The sequence below is a fragment of the Mycteria americana genome, chromosome 2 (genome assembly GCF_035582795.1).
Source record: "Mycteria americana isolate JAX WOST 10 ecotype Jacksonville Zoo and Gardens chromosome 2, USCA_MyAme_1.0, whole genome shotgun sequence".
NCBI lineage: Eukaryota > Metazoa > Chordata > Aves > Ciconiiformes > Ciconiidae > Mycteria > Mycteria americana.
The window spans coordinates 101313354-101332206 of NC_134366.1; the positions used below are offsets into that span (position 1 = coordinate 101313354).

Genomic DNA, 18853 nt, shown 5'->3' on the forward strand with positions numbered 1-18853 from the left:
ATTGATGAACATCATAGAAAGCCCTGCAGGAAATGAAATATTCTGTCTTCACAGGAGGTTTCCACTAAAAAATTCCTAGGACCACACACTGAGAAAGTGCTTTTTAGACAGTATTTTCCAGCACTTGCTTTGAATGAGGTAGTACTCCAAAGCTCCGAAATAATGTTTCTTGAAATTGATTTTGACGTAGTTAAGTTTGTGCACAAAGTAGGCTGAATGAAGTTTTCTACAGGAATCTGAATTCTGTCATTTCTTAAATTTCAAGCGCTGGAATTTTGTACACCTAATGTTCCTTTAACTTCTTTTTAAGTACCCAGAAACCATTAATTACCCATGGTGGATTTGTCTTGATCATGGACTAACTATGCCATAGGTACATAGTCTTCTGCACCAGTTATGCACAGATGGTTTGGGTTCAGTCCACGTGGCATACTGAAGGAGTGTTGCGCAGAAGTGTCCGTGATACATACAGGACTGGTTTGGGTCTGGAAGTAATTTAGCTGCTTCCATGCGGAGCCCGAGGTTATTGCTCACAGAGCAGACCTTGGCAACCTCGCTCCGAACTGTCTAACACGAGGAGCCATTAAACTTCCCTGCCTCCAAATTGCCTCTGCACCATCTTCTTCAGTGTTAGTGTTATCCAGGGATCCTGGTCCTATGTAACTCCCGCTGATGGGGTGCTGACCAACAATACAGTCATAGAAACATGCTTGCATTCGTACTGAGGATTACCAATAATGCCGTGGTCACTGGATTGTAATAATAGCAACAAAATGGAATAAAATCACCCAAAAATGTTTTTGGAAATAAAACATGATTGTTCAACTGCATTTCTCATTTACATAGTTACTGGTAAATAAGAAATGTAGGCCATCAAACGTGAATAAATTTACTACTTTCATCTTCATGTTCAGCCAGTACGTGATTGTCTCTCCCTGCCACCACACAGGTGACAACTAGTCACCAATGACAGACCTCACATTTTTAGGTCAAATGAAGCTTACGCCCCCAGATATTTTTCTTTTGTTCTGAATCTGTTTTATTCACTTTTTTCTATGGTAAGGAAATAAAGTGAAAAGCAGAGATTCTGTAAGCTGTCTTTCTGTCTAGGATGTCATAAATTTTTGTAAATGTATCTTTGCCTGAGAATTTTGAGAAGGGGGAAAAAATGGCATTGGTGTGCATTCTGCTTAGCTATTCACCTATCTAAATTCAGTCAGAGAGGAGAAAAATCTGAGCATGGCACTGATGAAGATGATTTCGCTATGTTTCGCTTTAACAATTGCTGTAATAAGATGGGATTCAGTATTCAAAAGAGTTCTCACTGCCACCGTGCTGAAGGGGAAAAAAAAAAGAATAGAGGGATTAGAAGAGAATTACAGTTAATTTGGAAGGAATCTTTGCTCGTTATCTGAGATGAATGAGCAGAGACACAAAACAGCATTTTCAGTCAATATTTTGGAAGAGTGTGAGCTCTGTACTTAAAGGGATTTGTAATGATGTCTCTTCCCTGCACCTTTTTCTCATGGGAAGTCCACTTCAAATGGGAGATATGAACTTGTGACTTGAGCGCATTCTTTACTGTGAGATTTGAAAGGTGACTGTATAACCCTAAACTTCACATAGCAGCAGATATACTCGAAACAAAAAGAATAAAAAGCACATTTAATGAAGTGTTGTATCAGTTTGCTTTCTAGTGCTGACTTTGGCTTTGTTTAGCCAGTACTTAAAGAATAGAGTCTTTCATTAATTTGCCCTAACAAGCATAAATTCAGGAGATGAAAGTGAATTCTTTAATGGCACACATATTACTGCAGGGTGGAGTCTATCCAAAACGTTAGAGACAGGCTGAGCGTGCTGAAGAGCAGTAAAGATCTGAAAAGTATATCAGGAATTCAGTTTCAGCATCCATCATGGTGTAATTACAATGAAGAAAATTAGAAGGATCTACTCACTGTTGCTTTTTAAGGCAGCTCAATAAATAAAAAGTGACAGATGTATTTTTTCTTAAAATCATTTGATGTTGGGATGCACCCCTCAAGAGACAAAGACACAGAGATCTTGAGTCAATCAGCTTTTATTTTCAGGCTGATTGATTTGAATCTTTTGTAGCCAGCACACTATGTTGAGGAGGCTGGGACACTGTGAGTCTCCCAGTCTTGTCTTTGCTTTAAATAGACACGCTTTCTTCTCCCACTTCACTTAAGAACTATTTTTATTTAGTTGCTGAACTTAAAGCGTAGTGAATTCTTATTTATCCTACTGATTGCTGCTCTTGAGTCAGCTCTTCCTGAGCAGGGGAGGAAATCAATGATTCTGGATGGTTTGGAATACAGGTAGACAGGAAAAACGTGACTTTTTGTGCTCCTCTACAGTGACCTTTAAATCAGTTGGTTTCAAGATGAGAAAAGCATTGAAGAAATCTTAAGTTTATATTGGAAAAAAAAATAAAAAGCAAAGTTTCTTTCCCTTTTTGCCACTAACATTTCAGACACTGCTCAAGTGTCCCCAAAATGATCTTAATACTTCTGTGGTGTCTGTTCACTTGTTGCGTTTCTGTCTATTGAGATGAAGAAAGCCAATGCATGCCTTCATAGGAACTTTCAGGCTTGTCTCAAATCCTGTGGCTGTTGTTACTTTAGCAACAGGTGTTGAGAAACGTTAGAAGTGATACCTAGTTGAGGTGTCTTGTAGTGCTTTTTAAAATAATGTTTCTTCTTCTATTGTGACCCTTTTTCATACGCAGTCCCTTATTTTGGGAGAAGACGGAACGCCGTTTGGAATACATTGCCAGGTGAAGAAACTATGTGGGAAGTAAAAACCAGCTTAATATTGAAATAATATAGCTGGAGAATTTTAATTGTATTTTTTGTTCTCAGTGTAGCTCTTTTGTGGTATTCCCCAAGCACACCTTATGCTACTAGTTAGAATAAACAGTGAACTTTACTGAAAATTGGAAGGCTACCGAAGTGTCACTTTTGGCAGCAAGCTTTGTTTCCTGCAAAACCCTCCGTGGGAAATAAGGTGAAACACCAGTGGTAGGATTACTGTTTTCAGTGACTGTCATTCATCTTTCTTTTGTTGCATTTCTCTTCTTCAGGCATATAGTGTGTATCATTTTTAGAAGACCATGCTTATTGAGCGTATGCCACAATATATGAATTTTGGAGAGTGGCTTTTGAGTAGCAGAAGTAACTTTATATGACCACTGAAATAGTTTTGATGCTCTGTAAGGCCTCCCTGCCAAAGTCTAGTTTAAGTGTATTTGGCTACCTTACCAATTGCAGTGCTGTTATTTCAGGATGCTAAACTGGGCCCATGTTTACCTGCCCAGCATAGCACCTTGGAGAATGAAGTTGAGCCTAAAAAACAAGGAACTGCAATCTTGAGAACTATTAGCACTCATGATAGCAACAACACATTACTCCATGACAAGAAAAGATCATTGATCAATGTTTGTGCTTTGCAAAGACTGTGCTGAAGCCTATGGGGTGGAGCAAGGTTTGAAGTTTCAACTGGCACAGGAATTTCTCTTTTTTTCTTTTATTCTTCTTATTAGACAATAATGCTTGGAATTCTTGTGTTTCCTCTTTTTGCTTCCTGAGAATCTTCCTTTTTGTTTAGGAAAAATGTAAATATTAGGAAATGTGGTGCTTTTTTTGAAGAAAAACAGGAAAAAAAAAAAAAGGGCAGTCAGGGAGAATCTATCATTTGTTCACTTCAAAACTGACAGGTTTCATCCTGGAAGGTTTACTGTTGTACTAACAAGAAATACTGTTGATGACTAAAAGTGCTCAATATGTGAATGCTTTTACCCTACCGTTTGTCCTTTTTGTGCTCTAGTGTTAGTCCATTTGTTAAACAGCCCAGTTATGTTATCCCTTGATTCTCTCTACTTGCTACATAGGGCAGGAACCCCAAGACAGTATGCTTTTTTTCATAATCATCACAAAAGTGCCTGACTGCAGTCAATGAAGATCCTACTGGCCTATAATAGAAGAAAAAAAAAAAAAAGTTTCATGTATTCCCTCAGAGTTTTCTCTGTCCCAGGTGCAAAGGCACACAGAGTCTAACAATCAAAATTAACTGGTTTTGCTAACACCAAATCTTGATTGCATTTTCTTCCAAACTCATATCTGACTCTACGGTGTTTCCCAGCCTGAATGCTGAGTTCATTCTCAAGGCTTAGCTATTTGGCATGTAAAGGAGATGCTGGAATTCCAAACTTGTGTGCTCTATGTAATTGATAATGATTGATAAAAGACAGCTAGCACCTGCGGCACCTTTCTTTGTGCAGGGTAAATAGGTGTCTGAGGAGTTCAAGAAAGGGAGCTGCAGAAATTATCTTTTCCATTCTGCAAAGGTTGGTTGGTGTTTCCCTCTTTGTACCTTCAAAGTCAGGATTAGTATTGTTTACACAGACAGCAGGCTTACGTTCATGATGATTAATGGAGAGGGAAAGCCTTGAAATCCATCACATCTAGCACGTTGCCAGACTAAATTACTCAATCGGCTCCCAAATAGAAGGGCTAAGGTATCGCTTCTTAACTTGGGAGTCTCGCTAAGTTTCCTAGTTTAATCCTAAATTTAAGCTAAATTTTCTTTTCTGGCTTCTAGCTCAGCGTAGTTATTGTTTCTTGACTATGGATTAATCTTCAATTTAAATTCAGTTTAATTCAATTAAATATTATATATATGATTGGAGGGAGAAGGAAGACAGAGCCAGACTTCAGTGGTGCATAATGAAAGGACAAGAGGCAAGACATGGGCACTAGCTGAAATACAGGAAATTCAATTTAAACTTAAAAACCAAACCAAAAAACCTGTGAGGGTGACTGAGCACAGGTTGCCCAGAGAGGTTGTGCAGTTTCCACCCCTGGAGATATATTCAACACCCAACTGGACAGAGAGCTAAAGAGCCTGCTCTGGATTTCCCTGGTTTCCCCCCCCAGCAGGGCATTGGACTAGGCAGTCTCCAGAGGTGCTGTCCAACCTCATCCAACCGGTGATCCTCTGATTCAATTTTACTGCTGTTGTAAAGCACTTGGAGGTCTAAGCATGAGAAATCCATTATAAAAAGTTTAAAATACCTTTAAAGAGGAGTTTTGTCTGAAATAGATGTGTGAACTATTTTATTGGAGATGAGCAGAGACACCTAATCCTTAAAAACAGATCTTAATTTCTGCCCTTAAACCAAACCACTTCTCTTTTGCTGCAGCATCAGTACTTGGTGCAAGAAGTCATAGCTGGGAGTTGGGTGTAAGCCCGTTGGAGTTAATTCTTTAGTATTTCCATGGGTACTGTCCTGCACTGGCGTGATGCTTTTGCAGAATACCTCACCTCACAAGAAAATCTCTCTGGCAATCTCACTATCGTTTCCTGTTCCTTGAGAAATGAAGTTCTGTGGGCCAATGTGGAAGTCTCCTCAGAAAATCCTTTAAAACTTCTAGAAATCTAAATTCTTAAGAAAAATATGTAACTTCATACACATGTTGGGAGAACATTATTCAGTATTACAGCCTATATTGATTCAGTTAAGAAGCAGCTGCCTTATTTCAGCTCTATATATGCATAGATTATAACATGTTATCTTAATTCAGGACTACCACACATTCTCTTTTTCCACACTTTTGCTTCATGAAGCACCAAGGATGAATGATCACCCTTTAAAATAATCTAGTTAACCTTTTCTTTTCTTTTTTCTTTTGTTGTTTTTTTTTCTTCTCTCTTCTCCCATCTTCCCTTCTTCCTTAATTCTTTCTTTCCTTTTTTCTTTCTTTCCTTTTTTTTCATACTTCCATGCTTTTAGTCAGCTTGCAAAATAGTGGTCTAATGCTGGAGCAGACTTCCTCATTTATTAATAAGGTATTTTAATTACATATTTCTTTTTAATGAGGAAATGTTTTTACCCTTTGCTATATAAGCTTTACCCAGCTTATTGTGCATTGGTAAGTGTTGTTAATCTTGTAAAGCATGCTGGAATATAGTGCATTTAAAATGTGAGAGCTGCAACATAAAATAATGATTAAAACAATTATGACTAATCATTCAAAGCTTTTATAATGCATATATGTAAGCCAGATTTCAGTTCATAGCAGAAGGCATTCAGCGGGTTAACTGCTGACAAAGTCAAGTAAGAGTCTATTCTTTCTTTGCAGTCAGGTAAATTGTAAGAAATACCACAAAAGAGATGTTGGAAGAGGTACAACTCTGACGTGCTCCGTGGGCTTTGGTGGGGCTGTGCACTGCCACGGGTGTTGCGTGGTATGTGTAAAGGACCAGCTTTTGCTGAAATACTTGGGCTGATTGAAGCTGCCTTATGCCCTTTGACCTTGCTGCATGCTGGTTTTTAAAGAGAGAAACACCAGAGGAAAAGGGTGGCAGAGGAAACATGAAGAGGAAAAAATTCCTCTGTAAGAGCTTTCTGCGGTCCTGGACTTGCCATGTGTTGGCCATCTCTTGGGGAAGGGCTGCGTTTCTCTTCACTGGAACCTTGGGGACACTGAGAACCATTGGGAAGTGGGCTTTAGGGAGAGGAGGTGTGCGTGTGAAGTTGAAGTGGTAACTGGAGCCCTTCTAGTTAAGCAGCCTCAGAATAGAGAGTTATGGAGGCACTAACCATGCAGGTACCTTTCCCTAAAAAAAGAGAAGGAGAGGGAGAACCTGCTACTCCCCCCCCCAAAACCACAGTCACAACCTGCTTTCACAGTGAGTAATTAGGCTTGTTAATGCTCTGTGGTCCCTACGCCTGCTTTACTGCCAAGGCGTTATCAACAATCAGGTTCCAAGGACCAAAAATGTTTGTCTATGGTCTTTGTGGATCACTTCTAAGTACCCACAGCACAAATGACTGTAAATGTCATCGAGGCTTCAAAACTTTGAGGCATTTTCCTAGACTCTTGGTCTATTGAAGCTCTGCTCCAAGTCCAGAGCTAGCAGCCTGTTCCCCTTCATTTTCATGTAGTAATCAGCAATGAAAGAGCATTTATTTGCTAACTGTCCCCGGGGTTCCCCAAAACTAAGGTTATTGTTAAAGACAGACAATTAGGTAGAACAGAGTAATAATAATAACACAGATCTAAAGGTCTCTCTATTGTGCTAGGAATGTCAGAGTTATAAATCTCCTCCAGTATTTCCTGCGGGCTTTTGTGGATAGTGGAAACTATTGCTAGGCTGTGCCATTTAAGAACATAGTGTTAAGCATGGAGTTTTAACGGACTGATTAAAATCCTAAGTGTCAAAATACACGTGCTGTCTCTTTAGAATTAAAATAATGGCAAAGGCATGTTTTTAGTTGCCAGGTAAAGAAAGGATTGACTCGATGATCCTTATGGGTCCCTTCCAACTCGAGATATTATATGATTCTATGATTTTGGGGTTTTGGTGAGCTTGACCTTGATTTTTAAATAAGATGTGCTTTTAAGGGCAAGTTACAGCATGCCACTGTTGTACCTGCTTGGTTTATAACCACAGCCAGCAATGTACATTGCAGGGCCCGAGCGTGCTGCAGGAAGCTGTATTGATTGCACAGACAGTGGCATGCCCAGCCCTTGTTTTGTTTGGCTTTGCCCAGGGGTGACCTCTGGATGGCAGCTTCCCTTGAGCCTGTAATCCAGGGAAAAATTCTGGTTGTCACTTTTGTCACTCATTTGCAGTATTAAAAACAGATGAGTTTTATTGTATTGTTGTATATTTTGCCATTAAAATGGGGGGGGGGGGGGGGGGGAGGTTAAATTTAATCTATAAACCCTTCTGCATAAATCCTAACTTTGAATAATACTTTAGAACTGAAACTCTCTTGCAGAAGTTTCTATATACTTTTGAGCTACCGAAATACTGCATAAGACTAAAAGCTAGACTTTAAATAGTGTCAGCTAGAATAAAAACTTCAGATTTACTTTAGAGACACAAGATATTTACCGTCTTTGCAGTTTCAGTTTATAACCTTAATCTGTGATGTATTTTTTTGTGAGAAAGTTCAGTTCTTGGTTAATACAGTTAATACAAGTTCAGTATATGGTTAATATGGGAGTTTTGAAAATTAATCTCTTGGCATGTTTCAGCCATGATGTGTGTGATAATGGAAAGAACAAATGAACAGGGGATTAAAAAAAGGGATTAAACAAAGAGTTGGGATTTGAAGAAACTTTGACAAAAAATAAAATATTAATGCATTTGTGATAAGGAATAAGATTGTTTTTATCTTCCTAGATGACATTACAGATACTTCGACAGGAGTAAAGAAATGGGAATAGGTGTATAAACAGCATATTTTGCATTGAAGCTAACAGCAACCATACCAATAGCAACAGTGGGGAAAAGCAGAAAAATCCTAAAAATTTTAGCTGGTTTTAGCCCTGTGTAATGAGCATGAGTCATAACGTTTGGCACAGTGCTGCTTTGTAAGATCATTTTCAGAAGCAGTGGAGGGGCCAGGTCATCTCTTTTATCTGATGTCACCTCTTAAGAAGCAAGGAGCTCTGTTGCGATTTTGTTAATTTTCAAGTAGCTGGATAATACAAAAGTTGTGTTTAATAATTATTTCTCATCAGGGAAAACACTATCCAGTATCTGTGGATATTATGGAGGCGATAAGCTCTTCCCTGAGGGTGCGTGTGCGAGCATCCTCTGTGGGAATGTGCTACAAGCAAGAGTAGAAGCTCCCAACACCCAGCGTGTCAGGGCTGATCTGAGCTGAGATTTTGTGTTCAGGGCAATCTCACTTCACAGCTGAGCTCTTGCCTCTCTCCTAGGGAGGAAAGAAGGAGAAAGAAATTTTGAGGTAGTTTTTTTTTTTTTCCCCTTCAGAATAATCATCTAGTACTTCATAATAGAATAATAGATAATTGTGTTATCTCCCTCCTGGGCTCCCACACTAAGCAGATACTGAAATTTTGTTCTTGATCTGGATGTTTATTTTGATGGAGTATGTCTTTTTGTGCCCAGGATAGCGTACATAAGCTAGTAATCTGTTTTCCAGTGGAATGAAGGCAATCACACAGACCCTTTATTTCTCATTAAATGATGATGATAAGATTTTAACTAGCAATGAGGAAGATGAGTCATTCAGCCGGTTCTTCCCCATTACTTTCATCACCGTTCTATATGTCATTCACACTTGCCCGTTGTTGTATACAGCGTGTCGCGTGCACCACGGCTGCTGGTTATGAAGTGCCTGATGAACTTGGGCCAGAAGCTTCCTTGGGACTTGAAGCCTGCTGTGACAGGGTCTGGCTTTGACCTGCTTCACTCTGTACGTTTGCTTATTCTGATGGAAACAAATGCAACCATGAGATGCAACCCTGTCATAACTCTTGACGTGATGAATGGGGTTTTGATTCACAGGAAACCATAAGAAAATAGGGTTTCTGCTCTTTCAGTGCTGCTGTTTTGTCTAAGTTAATCTTGTGGTAAAATATGAAGCAGATAGGGCAGATTAGAGAAGCAGGTGTGTGGGCAGGAAACAGCTTTGAAACTTTTGACACGCTGGGTGGGAAAAATAGACTTTTGCTTAAAGTGATGTTCGTGGTGATGATGTTTTGTGCTAGAGTTTTTCCCCTTTGGTCCTGTTAATTTTATAGAGGAAAGATCCCAGGAGAGTATCAGTGCCAATACTACTGGCAAGTTTTTAGAGGCTTTCTTAAACCTCTTATTTCACAGAAATCTATGAAGTTTCTGGCTGGTCTGTCCTTTTCTAGCCTAAGCCTTGCCTAAGAAATCCAGCAATTTTCCACTTGAAAATAGCTATGGGTAAAGTCACACACTACTTTCACATAAGATTAAGGGTTTGACAAGGGTAGTGGGAACAAAGAAATTCCAAATTAAGTGTGCTCCGTATTTAAACCCCCCTCTCCCAGCCCCCTGTTGCACAATAGCAAGCTTTCCTAATGCAAGTAGGTTGTTGATATACTTCCAAAAAGAATTCCAGTTAGCTGAGAGATGGGATTAAATGGATTAAATAGCCTCCTCGGTTTTCAGTGAAAAAAACCAGAGTTCGGTTGAAGGCACGTACAAACGCGAACTTAAATGATTTTGGACTAGATTGGCCTTCTGAACAACCTCATATTGCCTTGCAAATTAGCGTGCCCTTTCTTGGCGAGGACCTGCACAGTGCTGGTGGGTACGTGTGCATGCAGACACGCAGTGGGCACATGGAGTTTGCACTGTAGCTGCAGCCATTTCAGCAGACTATGATCGTGAGCCAGGAGGTAGGCTATCAGTTGGGTAGAAAAGCTGCAAAGAATATAAAACGGTGCAGAGTGCTCTGTGGCCAGTCTGTCTCCTTCTAGTGCAAAACTGGTGTGCCCCACTCAGCCAGACCCAAGCCCCAGGAGAGCCTGAGAACCTCCAGCCCACCAGCCTGCTCCTACACTAGCATTTTTGTGGTCTCTTCCATTTTTCCATTGTGTTGTGTGGTTGCTAGTTGTTACCTTTTCTTCTTCGTGGTATAAAACCCAACTTTCTCCTTTTTTTTAACTTACCTAGTGGACTTCTTTTCCTAAGAATTTATAAAGCTTCACCTTTGTGCAAAGTACCTACAGATTCTCCCTAACTTACTCTTCCTCGTAATCAAAGCTGATTTCTTCTCAACCCTGCCTATCGTGTCTTGCTTTCATTCTTCTGACCCCTGAAGACAGGAAATAGCAATATGAAGCTCCACGCCAAGGTCCGTCAGCAGCTGATAACTTGATGTGTGGCAGATAATTACTGGAGTAATGACTTTTATGTGGACAGCATGACTCCATAGCAAACCTGTCTTTCGTTTTGGCTACTTCATGGTGTCCTTTCTAAGTCTTTGTCCTGTGAAACTTATTGGCAACTTGTTCAAGTGGCAGCAGTAGTGTTTTTCTCATGTGTTACTAATTTTTCACCTATATCCAAAAGACCATTCTCTTACTGGAAAGATACAGATAGTATCATATACTTGGGATAGCACTGATGACAAAAAAAAGGTGGTGGGAGGGTTGGGGGGGGCAAGATTAGTGGTAGCAGAGGAAAATTGTCAGGAATCCCTAAAACTTTTTTGTGGCTTCTTTCTAAGGTCTACTAATTTGCCTTAACCTATTGTTGTTATGAAGAGTCACGTCTAAGAGGCTGAAGAGTAATGCATCCCAGATCTCACTTACGCATCCAGTCTAACTGGTCTTAAGTATAAGCAGTAGAGTAATTTTCTATTGTGTGCATGTTTTCCCTTTAAAAGCAGACTTCTTGCTGTCTTTGATTTCTGTATTAATTTGGAAAGCATGTGCCAAGAGTAAAATTTGTTTCACATTTGTTTCAAATTCAAATTAAATCCCTTCACCCCCAACCAAAGAATTTGCAAGGGAAAAAAAAAAGGGGGGGGGTGGAGGGGGTGTGACCTTATCATGACTGGATCTCATCCTGATCAAGGGCCAAATCTTTTTAGCATTGAAAGGAAGTAAAAACAAGAATTAAGAACTTTGATTACCTCTGGGATAGCAGTGTTCTCCCCTTTCCTCTACCTGCAAGGAAATGCTACAAAGCAGCCATTTATTCAGTCAGTACAATTCTTATCTCTTTTTGCTGACTGGCTTACATCTTTTATTTTACTTTAACACTTGGGCCTGTGTCTCTCCCACCTGATGTTATTCACCTGAGACACGCGTTTTCAGAGGGTGGTGAATGATTGCTTCCTGGAGAGGAGGAGCAGAGAGAGACGGGCATACCCCAGCAGCAACACAGCCTGCCTAAGATATGAGTTATCTCCTTGCCGTAGCCCTCTTGCTCACTTTTTCTCCGTCTTCATTGCCCGTGTAGGGTGACTTCGCTTCTAGATTGGTGTAACAGATTAGATAAGGAATATAAGTACCTAAAATTAGTACCTTGGGGTTTTTTTAACTGTAAGTCGACCAACTAGAGCAAAGGAAAAAGGAGGAGACAATGTAGAAATAAAAGTTAGCTGCTCAGCTATAGGGGTACTTAAGTGCTTGCCTAACATTCATGTCTTTGAAAATCTGCCCTCAAGGAAAATGATGCTGCACTGTGCACAACCTGTGCAAAAGTTAGCAAACATTTGGAAAGTATTTGGAAGATTAATAACATCGTAATTTTCCTCACCCTGTGGGTTTTTTCCTCCCCCCCCCCCCCCCCCCCCCCCCCCCAAAGCGGTGTACTAGGGGCTCGTCAGGTTGTGCATTAGATAATTGAGTTTTTATGCCAACAGGCTGTGCTGAAAGGTGTTACATCAGTGATTTCTTTTTCATCCCACTGTGCTTTGATCTCCTGCTATAAAGCAGAAGATCTAACAGTGGAAACTTTTGAAGATGATAGATGAATTTTGCTAATCCACTTTTCATAATCCTTACGAAAAATGTCTGTCCTTATCAGTCAGAAAAGATTTAATAGCTGTTGTCTCTAGAAAGTCTCATATTATCAGGATTGCAAACTATGGAATTACTGTTATGAAATATTTTACTAGCATGTTTTGAAATGTTGTTGTAAATGCTTTAGAATAAATGAATAAAGATGCCTCTTTAACCATGCTTTGTTGTATTTTCTCACTAAAATGCAGAACTTGTTTGCAACGTGCTATTCAGCACTGTGCAGTGATGAATATTTGCTGTCCTTATTGGTGTTAATTGCCCTGCTTTAATTTCATGTTCTTGGAATTCACTGAAACAGTCAGCTTAATCCAAATATACTAATTCCAAACATTATATGGTGCTGAAACAAATAGTAAAAGTCTTGGCTCACAAGATGTAGAGCATTGTAGCTGATGGAACTATTGCAAGAGTAAGCAGTGTGTAGAATACTGTTTGCAGATTTTGGGGCAATAAAATGTGGCATCTTCTAGGAAGGAACAAGTGCCTGTGCTTGTCCCTGGATGAAATTCACACTTATATCATCCAGATGAAGTCAGTAAAGTTACTGCAGTTGCCCAGGATTTTGTCCAGTACAATCTTGCCTAATGTATCTTTCGTTAGTTGAGCTCCCCACATCTCTGGAAAGTCCGTCTTATAGAAAATTGCCAGCAATGCTTAGGATTATAAAAAGTGTTCACCAGGTCTGATTATGTTTTATCTCTTTTCTTTACAATAGCTTTGGGCCAGATTATGCTTTATGTCGATGGCATGAACGGAGTAATAAATCATAATGAAACCATCCAATGGCTGTACACACTTATAGGGTCAAAGGTAAGACACTCTCCAAAATTCTCTTTTTATATGTTTTTGGTATTCTTTAAATGCATTTCATTTGTATTAGGTATGCATTTAGGGTATAAACAGACTGCATGTTAGGTTCTAAATGAGTACATAATACTCTGCATGGAAACCGGGGCACACTGAGCTGTTAATTCTTTTCTTCCGTTTTTATACTCTTTTGTGCTGTTGGCACATACTCTGCTCTTAAAACCAAAGATACCAAAGATGCCCTTGTTACTGTCCGTGCTGCCACTGTGGTTGACTGTGGAGAAGATTTTTGAGTTTTGCAGTTGCTGTTCCCAAGACGTTCTTTGGAACCACTTTTTGGGGTGTTTTGTTCTGCCTTTCTATTCTGTGAATGCAAATCCTTTTCTACAGTTTCACCATTCTACACTGCTCAACTTTGCTGAGCACTGGGGGAGGACAATTCAGAGTGACTTCCTTCTTAGAATAGACTAGAATAGTTCAGTTGGAAGGGATCTACAATGGTCATCCAGTCCAACTGCCTGACCGCTCCAGGACTGACCAAAAGTTAAAGCATGTTGTTAAGGGCATTGTCCAAATGCCTCTTAAACACTGACAGGCTTGGGCCATCGACCTCCTCTCTAGGAAGCCTGTTCCAGTGTTTGACCACCCTCTCGGTAAAGAAATGCTTCCTAATGTCAATGCTTCTTGTGCTTGAAGAGCCCTAGAAGACAAAGTCTGGTACCTGCCTACAGAGGATTCCTTGTTGGTCCCTGCATACAAGGAGGCAAAAGCTGAAGGCCAGAATATATGCTGCTTGGGTTGGTCTTCTCCCATGGAGTAGTGATTTATATAATGCACAACCCACTTGTAGGCAATCTTTGCTGGAAGTTGAAAAGGAAGCAGAACAGAGATTCTGCTGGCGCGCCATCCTGAGGGGCCGTGGGGTAGGTAAGGCCACAAATACACCATTCTCCAGTCTGTTGGCTCTCTAACTTTAGGAAGTTTATTAAAGGCCTGCAGGGACTGCTGCTGCTCTTGCCATGTAGACCTGCTTGGGATAGATCTGTATGACACAATAGCTGGAACAGGGCCTGTTAGCTATTGTTAACAACTTTAAAGTTGCCATAATTGGTGAAGTTGAATCCATAGTTAGAATTACTATGAAATTTCCAGGATTTTTTCCTTAAGTGGCTGAGTCACAAAAGTTGCTGTTGGATACTGTAGCGACACAGAGATGCTGCTGCTTTCCCTCTTTCTCCCGATAGCTTTCATAGCACAAGGAGAAAAAGAGCTCAGCATCCCAGGGGCCTTTTTTAACCGCTACAGAATTTTTTCTGCAATGTGCAAACTCCAGTGCTGCAGCAGATTATCAAGTCAAAGAACAGATGCTGCAGTACTGAGAGAACCTATTTATCTTGGGTTGACGTACCTATATTGTTAGATACGTAAAAGTAAAATAATTATGGTTATCAAATCTCAGGCTTGCAGGGCGTAGTTCATGATTGGGAGAAGATGAGGAGAAACTTTTTCGCCATGTAAAATGTTCCACTGTTGGCTGGGCATTACTCTGGGCAGTTTGCCCTCCTGAAACAGGGAACGTTAACCATGGTTGGAAAAGCGGTGCGAGACGAGAGAAATGGTTTGCTTGATATAGATCCTCATTTTCTATGAAACAGATAAAAGAGACAAGCAAAAAAAAAAAAAAAAATTGCATGTCCATGATTGTTTATTTCTCTAATGCATCTAATGGGAGCGGGATGGGGGAGAAACACGGACCGTATTGCTACCTTGCAGATTAAATTCTGTCTAGATTTTCTTGACCAGAGTACTTCAGCTCTTGGGTCCTTAAGCTCCTTTCTCCCTCCCCCATTGCCAGCCTGAATGATTATCTCCATGTCCTGGCTCAGTGCCTGCAGCTGAGGAATGCAGGCAATGTGCTTTGAATAGTTTGGTTTCAGGTAGCATCAAAGTTGCTTTTTCATTATTCTTTGACTGTCTTGGAAGAGATCTAAGTCCCTGTCTGTGTGCCACAAGTTAACTGAAGGTATGGCAGGCTTACTGTCAGAGTGTGGTGGGACAGCTGCTTTATGCACTTAAAGGTGGTTTTGACTTTCTGTGAAAAATGAACCCCTGGAATTTGCAAGGCACCTACAGTCTGATTTGCAGCCCTGCTATGCTGGTGCCTTCTCTGCAGCAAAGGCGGTGAAAAATATGTTAACGCTGCTGAACAAAAAAGGAATAGAGAAATTGCCAATTAAGTCTTGGGACAAATCCCTCTAATAGGATGCAGGAGGAATACAGCCATTCAGCTGCCACAGCTGTGACACATGGTTTCTTGCCTTCTCAAAAGCTCTGACCAGGTTTAATATACTCAGCAATGGAGGTGGTTGAATCTTTTCCACTGATTTTTTTTTTTGGTCAAATTCTATAAGGGTTTTGACCCTTTACTGTTACTACTTCTGCTCTGTTTGCATAGGGCTGCTGGCTCTGTGGCCCTTGCTCACTTCGAGCAATGTATTATTGCCCGTGCTTGTCCACTGCAGGACGCAGGTTAGGCAGAGAACCTTAGCCACACTCAGCACTGCAACAGCTATAATTTTGGCACCCAGCTCCAAGTTAACTTTAGGCACCCAGCGATACTTTTGTACAGGGACAGGGGAAGGGGGCAGGAAATAAAGTTTGAAATTAGTGAGAAAGAAGGACTATAAGCAATTTACTGAAAGCCTATCTCAATTGTTGTCATTATATTCCTTACTATTGCTACTTCTGCTGCAGTTTTACCCCTCTAAGCATCAATAGATGCTTATATAGATGGATTATCAGAAGTTGCCGATAATTTTAGCGCTGTGGTCTAAATTTGCTCTGAACAAAGCTACTGGGGAGGTGATTCAGATTCCAGCAGTATGACTGCACTAGTGCTGCTGCCCTTACATTGGGTAAGAGGCACCCGTGGCATCGGGGTGAGGAACTGACAAGCGGGAAGAAAGTTAATCTTAGGTGACTCATTTGTTGGTGGGGAGAAAGAGCCTTCTGTTTCAAATTGGTATTGTATAGGTGTTAGACTGGAAATCTGAAGTTAGCAGTACCCTTCTTCTGCCGTGTTATTTAAAGAGAAGAGCAGTATAAGCAAATCCCAGACTCTTAGGGCCGCTGCCGGTCCTTTGCAAGACACATCCAACATGTGCAACCATGCCAGTGCGTGCCAGTGGCCTGTCACAGGCTGGCTGTAGACTGCTTTCCAATCATCAGTGGCTAATAGATCCCTGGCATAAAACATTTACAGCTTAATCCCAATTTAAATGCACATTACTACTATTTCATCATTAGTTATATAGGCAGCAATTCATCAGTCTTTCCCTGTTTAACAAAGCATTCAAGTATGTACTTAATTATAGGTGTATGGTTGCATGCTGTTGGTTTCCAGGGAACTTTAATACATAACTGAGGTCAGCAGTGTACTGCTGTAGGAGTGTAAAAGAGGGCTATAGCAGGGCCAAGGCTCGGACCATCTTATATAAGCTAGAAGTTATATAAATAGGAAATACCTATGTCAACCAAGTTTTCTTTTAGCATTCATTGGTAGCGTGGAACATTCGTGCAAGATAGTTTGCTTTTTAAAAGACAAAACGAGGAGTCAATGAATGTCAGTTAACAGTGCTTTCAGAATTTCTCCTGAATTTTTACTTTTTTTTAAAAGTGAGTAAACTAACCAACCTATCAAGGATGTTGCCTTAAATACTGACCACGTGCTGTAACGCAAACCTTGATTCAACCTCATAGCATCTGGGAAATGATATTTCAGCACTTTCTTGGTGTTTCTGCCAGCTATATGTTGCTGCTGCTGAAGTTGGAATTAAGTTTTTACATCATGTTGCAAGTTATATTTAGCCTGCTTGTAAAGGGACCTGAGGCATTTGTTCATGCTGGCAGCTGTCACCCCAGAGCCCTGCGGAGCTCTATGGTGGATCACCTGCAGGTAGTCTCAGTTTGATGGTGATGGCGAGGACTGTTGGAAAATTTCTCTTACCCAAAACAAGGGACACCAACTTAAACGCATATATGCACTAAGCCATATTAAGTCATTATAATGTATTTTTCATCTGTTAGCATGTATGAGGTTATATATATTATCTTTCATATGCATTGGTATTCCCTCTGACCTGGTAATAGGAAGTGTACAATACTGTATCAGTGCCTTACCCCCTCCAGGACTAGCTGCTGACTGTTAACAAAAAGTACATTTCTGAACCAAACATCTTGGAAAAAACAGAGGCGTTTATATCGTCCGCTAGAGAAGCAAACGTTCGTTTGCATCACAAACCCACAGGCTTTTGCTACTCCACCTCAATCTTCAAAGGCATGTCTAAGGCATTAAGTGGTCCAAAACCTGAGTCTGGTTTCACCTTTTCTTTCCCCCCGTTTCTGACTGCTACTGATAATGATTATTTTTTTCCCATTTGATGATCCAGGCTGTTCTAATTTCCCCCAGGGGAGCTAAAGCCCCTTTTTGGCATTGTTTTCGGTGGAAAGTAATCCATTTTCAAAGTGGTGCTGGGTAACCTCAGAAGACTGGGTGGAATGCTGGGCCCAGGCTGATACAACGAGGTTGATTAAAGATTCCTATCTCGCATCTTGTTTTAATTTTTTTTTTCTACTTTGCTTCTGTCTGCATCCTAGATGGCAAGTTTAAATAGGAATTTTAACTAGCAAGTTTTTCTCTGTGCCTTGTGTGAATTTTTTGCTTCCCTTGGTATTGAAGTAATGACTTTTTGAATGTTTTAAATGTAATTAATTCCAAAATAAGAAAAAAACCACAATATTCAAACAAAATGTAGTTGTAGTGGGTGTTTTTGTTGATTTCAAAAGGAAAGTCCAGTAGGGCTGCTTTTCCTGCACTGTGCTAGTGACATGTTAAAACATGCACATGGTTGGTAAGTCATTTCATGAGAATTCTGAGAGAAATAATATTCTCAGTCACAAAAAGCACTAAAATTGTTTTTACAAGTGAATCGTTTAAGGTATGTAGAGGTAAACACTCAGTTTAAGAACTTGATTAAATCTGTCTCCGTTTCACAAGTTATTTATGCATGTGCTCAACTGAAGTCATAAGCAGAGCAGAGGGTACCATATAACTTGAATTTGTGCTTTTCTTTTCCTCAGGAAATTTCTCACCAAATCTTACGAAAATGGATATTAAAGTGGGTCTACAAATATATACTGATAAGTGGTTTATAGTTATGGAGAAAATGTAAGGGGCTTAACAGGTATGAATAGGACTAAAAATAGAGCATTAGTAGTACTAAAGCCCAAACCATGCTAAATTAAATCACCACCAAAAGTGGATAGTATACTCTCTTGTTGAGGGTCTTGGAAATACAATGTTTTAACTTTTCTGGTGATATATTTTGAAAATCATTGTGTGTGTGGATGGCCTATTCTGAGTTAACATTGCCTGGACGATGAGAATTGAATATACATGGGAATATGCCTGGTCTTTGTGAGCAGGAGGTTGTGCTGTAGCATTATTCTACACTTTATTCTTCATGAATTTGGAAGGTGATCTAGAAGAGCTGGCCTGCTAAAAGAATTAAGCATCCAGGAACAATTATGCAGCTTGGGGACCTACTGTGATTAATTTCACATGTCGTCTTCTTCCCAGTTTGCTGCCTTGATGGTTAACAAACTCCTTTGCAGCCTCTGTCAGATGAGACTCCACATACAGC

At 40.2% G+C, this 18853-nt stretch overlaps 1 protein-coding gene across 13 annotated transcripts in view; it reads left to right on the plus strand.

Annotated features, from left to right (window-relative positions):
- FHOD3 (formin homology 2 domain containing 3) overlaps positions 1–18853 on the plus strand; it is a 413703-nt gene that overhangs the window by 235724 nt on the left and 159126 nt on the right. For all 13 annotated transcript variants that reach the window (XR_012774388.1, XM_075494120.1, XM_075494122.1 and 10 more), the window contains exon 6: positions 13060–13154. Coding sequence is in view for 12 of the 13 variants with exons in the window: in XM_075494120.1 (XP_075350235.1) it covers positions 13060–13154 (95 nt within the window). In the remaining variant the exon portion in view is untranslated. The remainder of the gene's footprint in view (positions 1–13059; positions 13155–18853) is intronic.